The sequence below is a fragment of the Marmota flaviventris genome, chromosome X (assembly GCF_047511675.1).
Source record: "Marmota flaviventris isolate mMarFla1 chromosome X, mMarFla1.hap1, whole genome shotgun sequence".
Lineage (NCBI taxonomy): Eukaryota > Metazoa > Chordata > Mammalia > Rodentia > Sciuridae > Marmota > Marmota flaviventris.
Genome location: NC_092518.1, coordinates 133,206,554 through 133,217,016, shown reverse-complemented (window position 1 = coordinate 133,217,016; position 10,463 = coordinate 133,206,554). Strand labels below are relative to the sequence as shown.

At 55.5% G+C, this 10,463-nt stretch overlaps 1 protein-coding gene across 1 annotated transcript; it reads right to left on the bottom strand.

Moving 5' to 3' along the window:
* Positions 1 to 3,295: 3,295 nt before the first annotated feature.
* On the bottom strand, positions 3,296 to 8,720 carry LOC139703182 (extracellular matrix protein 2-like). Its single transcript, XM_071606113.1, has 6 exons — positions 8,591 to 8,720; positions 8,223 to 8,338; positions 7,736 to 7,873; positions 6,826 to 6,932; positions 4,422 to 4,668; positions 3,296 to 3,427 (listed from the first exon to the last, which is right to left on the bottom strand). The coding sequence occupies exons 1-6, from the start codon at positions 8,718 to 8,720 to the stop codon at positions 3,296 to 3,298; spliced, it is 870 nt and encodes a 289-aa protein (XP_071462214.1).
* Between the last annotated feature and the right edge of the window lie 1,743 nt (positions 8,721 to 10,463).

Below are 10,463 nucleotides of genomic sequence, written 5' to 3'. Positions count from 1 at the left end.
AGGATTTATTGAAGAAATAGAAAGTAGGCAAAGCTCCTGCAGCAGGAGGGGTACCAAGGAGGGTTGCTGCTGTGTGTCTGCTGTCTAGGGGTTTATACAATAATGTTAGAGGGGAGTTAGGTGATCTGGAAGACCACGGGCTAGAGATTTTAAAGAAGTTGGTCTTTGAGTCCAGTCACACCAGGGCACCTGGTGTTTGTATGCCCCTTTCCAAACAGGACATGGATCATGTACCACTTCATTCAGGGTCTGGCTCAGAGTTCCTGCCCACACCTTCTGGCTCCAATGGAGTCACTGGTCATAACCTATGTACCCCATTCATAAACTCCTGGAGGGAATGCTTAACCCTGTCTGCCTAATGCATTTCTATCTCCTGCTCTCACCAGCATGTCCCAGGTTGTCCCTGTATAGCCACCATGGTGGTAACTCCTATAGGTGTACACTGCATGGTAGTAGAGACATAGGGCACAACACATTAGACATTCCTTCCTGGGACAACTTCTGGAGGAGGATACCTAAGCAAGGCTTGCCCTGCCATAGGGTATAAGAGAGGAACTCACTACAGGACTCTGAAACTGGGGCCAGAAGTGGAGTGGAGATGCAAGGTCCTGCTGAGGTCCCCAGCAGGAGACACAGGCCCCATCCCAAGGAATGCATGACTCTCCATTCCCATTTTCCACCCCTTTCTTCTTCTTGTCCCCACTATTCTTACCGTCACTCCCACTGCCCCATCATCTTGGTGTCCCTATCTCAATCTGGGTACTGATGAATGCTTCCCTTTTCCCCACCTGAACCCAGTCACCTCTACCCTATCAACACCACCAATATGATCGTTACCACCATGTGTTTCCAGAGGCCCAGCATTTTGGGGTTACCAACTGGGTTGCACATACCACTATAATGCTCAGACAGAGCTGGTGCCTGCCTCAGGAGAAGGGCAGTAGCTACCTGCCCTGTGCAGGCGTAAGGGAGAGCAAAAGCAGGCATCGAGTGGCTCAGTCCTGGCCCCAGGCCCTTCTGTGCTGAACCTGCTCTCCAGGCTGGACTTGTCTGGTGATGTCACTGTAGTGCTGGCAAGACTCTGGCTGATTGCTGACTAGCATCTCCCACATTGTCACAGGACTGAAGCCCCTGGCCCCTAGTTGCTAGGACTCACCCCCATACTGACCTCTTGGTTCTCTTGGGGAATCTCTTGGACTGGAGAGAGTACCCCATATTCCCTAGTTATGTCTCCTAGCTAATGATGACCTGGGGACATAAAGGCTTGATTTCCCCTTCCCAACTCAGGGCCAGCCCAGCTCCCAGGTGCTCACAGAACTGGCTGAGGACTACCTAGACCTATATTGTCAGTGACAGCCCAGTTTCTCACTTGGCCAGGGGGTGACCCCCAAGAGCCCCTAGCAAAATTACTGAATTTTAAACTCTTGCCCTTAATGGGGATAGTCACAGAGGGAGTGTTCCCCACCCTGGGCTCTGCCACTGGAAAGCAGCCACAAGGACAAGCCATCTGAGAAGTGAAATCAGCCCAGGAACCACCCATGGAGTGCCTGCCCCCTGTCCTCCTCTATCTGGCAGGGGCTCCTCTCTCCCTTTCTTTCCCCCTTGTCTGGAGCAGGGCCTGGGGCCAGGATGCCCCTGCACACAGCAGTCTTCCTGGCCTCATTTGCTCAGCAGAGGTAAGAATGGGGAGGAGAGGATGTTGGAGCTGCCCAACCCACACTTCCTGTGCCTCCAGGCCTGAACTATGAAGAGGGTGGGGGCTGTAGGAGGAGGCTGGAGCAGGAGGGACAGGGGCAGGGGCTAGGGCCCCCAGGCCAGGGAGTAGGGGTCGTGAGAGATGAGAAAGCAGGGCCAGGGCCTTGAGGGCTGCTGACCTCTGACCCAGCCCAAACAGGAAGTGCCATATCTGCGGGCCCAGGCCCCAGAGAAGGAATGCAGGGATGAGTCCAAAGCAAACACTCCACCAGCTTCCCAGGCCTTTCCCCGCCCCCTTTCAGAGTCTGGCCCTTTCTTTACTGAGAACACTCTTGTGGGGGTGGAGGTAGAGGGTTGGGGGCGGGGGCAGGGGTGGATCAGCCACAGAATGGGACAGAGGCAAGATAAAGTTCCCAGGCACAGAGCCCAGCTGGAGCCAGTGGCAGTGTGGTCCCTCCAGTGCACATCTTTGTGCCCTTCCTCCATCCACATCCTTGAAGGCAGGGACTGGTCCCTTACCCACCACAAGTTGCCTGCCTGTCACCTGGCATCATGAGCTGTAGAAGCTGACCCAGGGATTCAAGTCCACCCCTGTGGCTCCCCTCACACAGGCACAGGACAACCACCTCAGTGCTTTCAAGGGCTGCAGACTGGGGTCTCTATCCAGCACAGCAGCCCAGTCCTGTCCTCAGGTCAGAGACTCTTGTTTTTAGCACCACAGGCTAACCTTGCTCAGACAGATGGCAATACTGATCAGAGAGCAGTGACCACTGAGTCCCCAGGGCAAGGTCTGGGTCTTGTATAGATTCAGGGTTCTGGCCCCAATAATTACTGAAAGGATACTACTCTGGCACCAGGCCACATTGGGGCACAACTTGGTCCCACAGCAAGCAAGCTGTACATCCTTGGGCAAGATACTGGACTTGTTCACACCTTAGCCTCTTGTCTATGAGCTGGAGTTGGTGCCCTGGGGACTTTGCAGGCTGAGTGGGGATAGAGATGCATGGGAGGACCAGAAATAGGGTCCTGCGACTTGGAATGGTGGGAGAGGGAGAAGCAATGTTGGTTCCTCAAAGGTGACATTGTAAAGTAGTTACTGCCTCTAGGACAAAAGACAGGTGCTGTGGGCCTCTGCACTAGCCTGCAATGACAGTTGAACCCACTCTTTGGAACCTGGCCCAGGACAGGGATGCTTGCTGAATAAGAGGGTTCTGTTGGTGGGAAGGACAATTGCAAGGGACTGCAGGACCCTGGTGAGGGTGGGTAGGAAGCGGGTCCTCTGAACCCGCTGCTACGAAGCAGCATATAGTGCATGGCCCAGGAACTCCATGGACACTGCAGAGCCAACACTTACAGCTTAAATCTTGGAGAGAGAAAGGCCTGCCTCAGGCTTCAGTGAAATTCATTTATTAGTTCAAGTACAAACCAATGCTTCCCCAACCCCTTGCCCTCCACTGGGACATTTGCTAAGTGAAGGGGTTTCCATCAGTCAATGAGAAGAGGATCTTTCTCCCAGTCTACAAAGATCAAGTGGAGCCTGCCCTTGGTGACTCCCCACATAATCAGCAGTGTACGTATGAGGAAGGTGGGTATGGCAGGGCTAGGAGCCCTCCTCCCCTGCTGGGGCTGGAGGACCACGCTCTGATGCCTGGCTGCAAGAGAAGGCAGTGGGTATAATGTGGCGCTGGTCAATGAGGTTGTTTTCCAGGTGTGCGGAGATGCGGTTGGAGTCCTGGGCCACACACATTGTCACAGATGGAATTCAGGGGCACATAACTGTGAAGGGGGTAGCAAGGCAGATCAGGGGAGAGAAGAGCCCCCAAAGCAGGGGAAAGCACCATGCAAAAAGAGACAAGGAGAGGGCTGGAGTTGTGGCTCAGCAGTAGAGTGCTCGCCTAGCATGTGCAAGGCCCTGGGTTCGATCCTCAGCACCACATATAAATAAATTATTAAAACACAGGTATTTGTGTCCAACTACAATTAAAATAAAAGAGAGAGAGAGAGAGAGAGAGAGAGAGAGAGAGAGAGAGAGAGAGAGAGAAGGAGAGAGACCCACAGAGACAGGAGTGGTACGATGGAGGCCTAGAGACCAAAACCCGGGGCTAAGGTCAGGCGGGCTCCTGACACTGCAGCAGTTGCTACTCCCTCCTGGCCTCGACCCAGCTGAACACTTGAGACTAGACCCCAGCCCTTGCTCTTGCTACTCTGGGCTGCAGCCTGCCCTCCATTGTTCACGCTTTTGCTCAGGTACAGCAAGGGAGGCCAGTCGCAAGGGACTGCAGGATCCTAGTGAGGGCGGGTGGGAACCAGGCCCTCTGAAGCCCCTGCCAAAGAAGCAGCATCTAGGGCATGGCTCAGGGACTTCATGGACATTGGAGAGCCAGTGCATGTGGCTTAAATCTGTCCAGATTCACCTATTCCAGCCCTCTTCCTTGGCTGCCTGGGCCTGGCAGTCACGGGCATAGGCTCCAATCATGACAACTAAAATGGACTGATGGATGGATTATGGGGAGGGAGTGAAAACCCTACTCCTGTCCTCAGCCTCTCCTAGGCCTCTAAGGCCTGTGGGTGAGGAGACCACTCTAGCCAAGCTGAAAGGCAGCTTGGCATAAGGCCAAAGGCTTCCTGGCATAAGGCCGCCTCTTCCTTCCCTGGCTGGGGGTGGGGACTGCGGGTAGAAAGTCACAGGTAGGTAACCGTACCTGATCTTATTGTGGCTCAGGTACATGCACCTGCAGACCCTTGAGGCCCAGGTGGCCTCGCGGGATGGCCTGCAGGTGGTTGTGATCCAGCAGCAGCTCTGCCAGAGAGGCACGCAGGCCATGGAAGGACATGCCATGGACACCATCAGCACGAAGCCTGTTGTGGGACAGGTGCAGGAACCCCAAGCCCGGTTTCATGTGTGCAAACATATAGCCAGAGATGCACTCGATGAGGCTGTGATGCAGCATCAAGCACTGTAGGCCCTGAGGCCTGAAGGGGGGACGTGCACCAGCCAGTTATGGGATAGGTGGAGGGGTCCCCAACTTCCTGTGGAGCAAGACACAGGTGTGCAGGGAGCTGGTGGCTCAAATGTGCCACGCCCAGCTGCAAGAGCTCTACAGACTAAAACTCCAAATCAGGATCCTGGGCCCACACCCAAGAGGATCCTGGGGATTTGACCCTAGATGGCAGCTGCCACCTGGACCTCTCCATAGCAGGGATTCAAACAACCTCTGAGTCAGGCCTGACCCTGTGTGGCTTCTGTTTCACCTTTTGTCATCTAAAGCCTAGGGAGAGGGGAACTGGGTGGGGCTTTCCTCTCTGTCTGCAGGGCTAGCTACACCAACCTCTGCAGAGACAGCAGACTCTTCTCCCACTCCTTCCACTCCCTCTGTGCCTTGCCACCCCCCAACCCCCATTCTACATCCTAGGCCTCAGAGCCCTCCCTCTCTCCTCTTGTCCTCTTCAGGCCTCAGCCAGTCTTATCATCAGCCATGCAGAAGGCAGATGGACAGGGAGAGACAAACCAGGCTCCCAGAAGGACCCTGAGGGATCATGTAGACTTCAATGTCCACTGGTGCATAGGGATGCAGGGAAGCTGATGATGAAGTTCAGAGTGAAACCATCTGCAGGGTCACTGTGAGCCCCCTGTGGCTCCATGGTGGACCCCTGAGGCCCTGACCCCAGCAGAGAGAAAAACCTAGACCCTGCATGTTTGTAGAAGCAGAGTGCTTCAGCCCTGTGGGCAGCTCCCCTGCCTCCGCTTCTGCAGACCCGTACCTCCCTCCCCTTCCACCAGCAGAGAAAAGACGAGTCAAGAAGAGGCAGGGGCTGTGCTGCCTGGGCTTGACTGGCCGCCAGCCCCCTGCCCAGGCCCCGCGGCAGGCAGGCAGGCAGGCAGCAGGAGTGGAACTCGGCTGGGCGGCCCCTCCCAGGCTGCTGTCTGCTTTCCTTTGCCCCCTTGGCAGGAGGGGGAGAGGAAAAAGGAATAATTAAACCCAAACGTCCTGGTAACTTTTTCCTGGAACATGAGGATGCAGGGCGGGAGGCTCTGGTTCAGGGAATGGCGGTAGGACTGTCTGGGGACCCCCACCTCCCCTCCCCACTCCAGCCCCACCCTGTCTTGGTAGTCACCAGACCCTCTTCAGCCTGTGACCTGGCACTCAGCCTCTCCCGGCCTTCCCCACTGTTCTCAAGACCAGGTGCTGGATCCTTAACCATGCAGCCTCTGGTCACTGGGAAAGGCCTGTAAGTGCCAGCACCCCCTACCCAGTTGTCCACACCAAATCTGGGAAGTCATCCTAGACATTTCTTGTAGTGAGTGAAGTGAATGGTGGCTCCCAGGAGATATGTCTCCCCACACCATGTGACTATGACCTTATATGTCTAAAGGGTCTTTGCAGATATAGTCAAAGTAGGGATGTGGAGATGAGGAAGGACATCCTGGATTACCCAGGTGAGCCCTAAATCCAATGACACGTGTCCTTATAAGAGACAGAAGAGAATGAAGATAGAGGCAGAGACTGAAGTGATGCTGCCACAAACTAAGGAACAATTTTGGGACCACTGGAAGCTGAAAGAAGCAAGGGAGGATTTTGTTCTAGTGACTTGGGAGGGAGTACAGCACCCCAACACCTAGATTCCAGATTTGGGGCCTTCAGAACCGGGAGAGAATCCACTCCTATTGTTTCAGGCCACCCAGTTTGTGGTGCTTTGTGATGGCAGCCATAAGAAAACAGACTCTTCTCTTTGCCCTGCCCCTTCCCTTCCATGTCCCTTGTGTCCTTGTCACCTCATAGCTAAATTAGCCTTAGGCCAACTCTCTCTGCTGCCACTGCCTCTGGTGGGCTTCCTGGGTACCGGCTGGGGCAGATCTGGGCATGGATGTGTGAGGGAGGCTCGCTCTCTGGGCAGGAGAGCCGGAGGGAAGGCCTTAGAAGCTGGCAACAATTCAGAGGACCAGATAGTTACAGGACAGGGAGGGAGGTGACCTGAGTGACCCACCTAAGACCAGGCCCAAGCAACAAGTTTCCCTCTTGGTGTCTCAGGCCTTCTCTGGCCTCTCCTGGGCCTTATGGCTCCATACCACCCTCTTTACTTTCCCCACTTGGTTCTCCTTGATCCCTTCTTTCCTCTCTGAGTGCTCACGGGAGATCTATCCAAGCACGGGGCGCTAGCTGGTCCTCCTGGAGCCGGCTGTTGTTGAACACCAGCATGCTGAGGCTGTGGCTGCCTTTCAGCACACTCTCTGTCACCTCCTCAATGAGGTTTGTGCCAAGATGTAGCCAGAGATCAGGGTGAGGGCCCACCTGCTACTCACTGGTGGCTCAGCCAGGTTCTGGTTCTGGCTGTCTCCATTGCCTACTAGCATTGCCCCCTTCCACCCAGCCCCATCTGTGGGATCCAGGTGCCATCGTCTTGGCTACTCTCAGGTCCCTGGATATCCATGCAAAGGATTCTGGGAGTCCCCATGATACAGCCTCAGAGAGTACCACCAATGGTAGTGACCTTTTCAGGAATCTGTGTGGCTTAGAGAGAATATGGGCCTTACTTAGGGATGCTCAGTATGTCCAGAGCACTCCAGGGGGTCCAACTCTGGGCTTTGGGAAGGTTAACTCAGGCTGAGGAGAGGCCTATTGCCTCCAAAGCCCTGTAAGTTTCATTGTAAAAATTCCCCTGAGGGGCTGCACTATGCCCTTCTTCAGACCCTGTGGTCATTGGACTGTATTGATGTCATTTCCCTATCCTGAGGCTCCAGGTCACCTGCAGGGAGGCTGGCAGGCTAGGTGGGATGGACCACAGTAGGTTCCTGTCCAGCCTTAGGTAGAGAAGGCTGTGCAGAGACTGGAAGGCCAGAGGGGAGATGTCCCTATCATGCAACTGATTTCCTTCCACCTCCAGTGTCAGCAGATGGCTGAGCCCTACAAGGCAGACAGAGAAGCTCAGTGACCTGAGGTGCTTTCTTTCCAGCACATCTCCTCAGTCTCCCAGCCTCCCAGCCTTCTAGCCTCCCAGCTTCCCAGGCCTAGCTCCTCCAGCCCCACCCTTGGAGTCTGACCACACCCTGAAAACTGCTGCGCTGCAGGCCCTGTAGGAGGTTGTCATTGAGTTGGAGCTCCTGCTGGGAGTCAGGCCAAGCTGGCACTGTGGACAGTGAGTTCCTGTCCAGGTTCAGGTACTTCAGCCACGTCAGATTCTGGGGGAAGGGGAGAAGGGTTGGGCTAGGGACTGGGGTGCTGATGAACATGACAACACCCGATTTGACTGCACTGTGGCTTCCCAGTTCTCAGTGGAACCAGGCCTATTGGGGGTATCGTTTACTCTTTCATGAGGCACTGAGTCTGTGCTGCTCCCCACAGTCCCAGCTATAGACTACATACCCCAATCATGAGAGCCTTCCATGCTGGGTGACCCCTGCAGTGCCTCATTCAAACTTGACCCCCAGCAGCTCCACCCAGAAGACCAATTCAGAGGAACATATTTCAGGACCTGAGAGTCTCTAGGACCGGGCTACCCCAGAGATTAGGTAGAAGAGTCATGTGCACCTTGAAGGCATGAGGGTGCAGGCCTTGGGTGTCCAGCTTATTCTTGCTTAGGGCCAGCCACTCCAGGTTGGGCAGCCCCAGGAATGTGTGGGCTGGGATCTTGGCAATTTCATTTTCTGTGCACACAAAGGACCAGACACATTCCATGCCCCTGCCCCCTCCCCTCTGTACCTACCACTTCTTTGAAGAAGCCAACTCTTCTGATTGTCCCAGGTCAGGGCGTCTTCTCACCACCAACCAGGACCCACAGGGAGTTGGACTATCCCCAGTGCAGTGAGGCAGCCACAGTGGCCTAGGACTCACCAGGACAAGAACCCAGGCATGAGTCCTTCTTACCTTCTCACAAACCTGGAAGAGGGGTCATTTACCTGCCAGGTAGAATGTGGTCAGACTGGGGTCAGTCAGGGCAGGGACATGCTTCATCTTGATGTTGTTGCAGGCTATAGCTGTCTGGGCCAGGAAGCACGAGGCTGGCAGGGAGGGCATGGCCTGTTTCATGGTGTCCAGGTCTGCAAGCCCAGGCCAGTGCCCTCTCCTGTTTCCAAGCCTTTTCTGCCCATGGCTTGTGGTCTCCAAGGGGCTGCTGCTGCTGCCCTGGCCTCTGCTGTGGTCCTTCTGTTGGTGCTGGGTCCCTGGCCCAGATTGGTGGGAGGCTTCTAGAGGAAAAGATAGTACTTTGGCCTGGTCACAAGTGGCAAGGATCTACTGAGGGGCAGGGGCTTGCCAGTGACTGAGGCAAGCCCCAGTACCTGCTGGGAGGCAGAGGTTGTTGGGGGCTAGGCAAGCCCAGAGGCCACCTTGAGGGACTGTCAGCCATTTCAAAGGAGGGGTGATACCTTCTGGGGCCTCTCCTGTCTCTACAGCCCAGCAGCAGGGGGTACTATTCTGTCTTCATGGTGCAAGGGCCTGGACCCACCCAACCACCCCTCCTGCCTTGTGTCTAGGTCTGTGGCAGGAACATCAAAGCATAGCATCAACCACAAGCCTGTGAGACAAAGGCTGTGCCCATAACCCTCATCCTTGAGTCACTGGAGCGCCAGAGCACCAGTCACCCTACCCAATCAGGCCTACCCTTTCATCCCCCCAAATTCTCCTGGTCCCAGTAGGTCTTGGGGCAACCAGATAAATTCCCTGCCCAACAAACCCAGATCCGTTCTTCCTTGCCACATCCTATGCAGTAAGCACAAGGCCTCCCAGAGTCTGCGATCCCCTCTTGCCTGCCAGGGAGGCCTCTCTGAGGGCCTACAGGTTCCTCTCAGCCCTGCTTGAGCACGCCAGGTGGGCACCAGCTAGGCAGCCTCAGGGGGACCAGCTTTCTACCTACTCACCAGTAGAGGACCTGGGCGGCAGCTGCAGGGGAGGGAGGCCCACAGGGGTTGATGGAACCATGGGGTTTCTCAGGCTCAGCCCCTGTTTGGACAGGACTCCTCCGGAGTAGCACCCTGCCCAACCAAAGAGCCAGGATGAGGAGCATCACACCCTTCATGGCCCCTGTGGGCAGGCTCTGCAGCCAGTGGAGGGCATGGAGAGCTGGGAGATGCAGAATGGTGGCCACAGAAGGACAAGTCACAGGGACACACACAGTAATGACTGGGTGGCATGTGACAGTGCTACTCCCTGAGCTTCTGGTCCTGGCTGTGGCGCTGAGAGCCACCCCCACCTATCCAAGTCCTCCCCCTGGAAAACTCCCTTCTGCCAAACAATCACCTCCCCAGGCCTTGCCTCCAAGTCCTCTGTGTCCCCTGCTCTCACCTGAGGAGAAAGACAGACTGATTCTTTCCTGGACCTTAGTTCTTGTGCTTTTTCTATAAGACCTGCATTGATTCCCCACTGGCCCAGGCCCAGTGGCCCCCATGAATGGAGCTTCTGTCTCCACACACAGCAGGCCTGTGAGGCCCATCACAGAGCAAAATGCCCACCACAGGCTGCCAGGTCATACTTCCACGGCTGGAAAAGGAGAGGCACAGGGGCCTCCTGGGTCCCCTGGAAAGGGGGCAGATACAGGGCTACCTAGGCAATGGTGGTCCTGGCTTCTATAGAACCTACTAATCCCATGGGTTTATGCCACAGGTAGCAGGACTCCCAATCCCAGAGGAAACAGAACACATGGGCAGAACGAGGGCAATGAACATGGCCCCTCTGGCCTTCAAGGCCCCCGTACTACCTAGGCACTGGCCTGCCTAGGGACAGGACCAATTCCTGGTTCTTCTATTAGCTTTTTGCCTACTTTCTGGGCAATTC

What these genes read in the sequence shown, in the direction of transcription:
- LOC139703182 (XM_071606113.1), bottom strand. Translation starts at nt 8,720, where the DNA reads ATGAAACAGGCCATGCCCTCCCTGCCAGCCTCGTGCTTCCTGGCCCAG. An exon ending in GACCACATTCTACCTGGCAG is followed by an intron (nt 8,339 to 8,590) that starts GTAAATGACCCC and finishes TTGTGTGCACAG; the next exon opens with AAAATGAAATTGCCAAGATC. An exon ending in TCAAGGGTCTGCAGGTGCAT is followed by an intron (nt 3,428 to 4,421) that starts GTACCTGAGCCA and finishes TGTGTGGCCCAG; the next exon opens with GACTCCAACCGCATCTCCGC.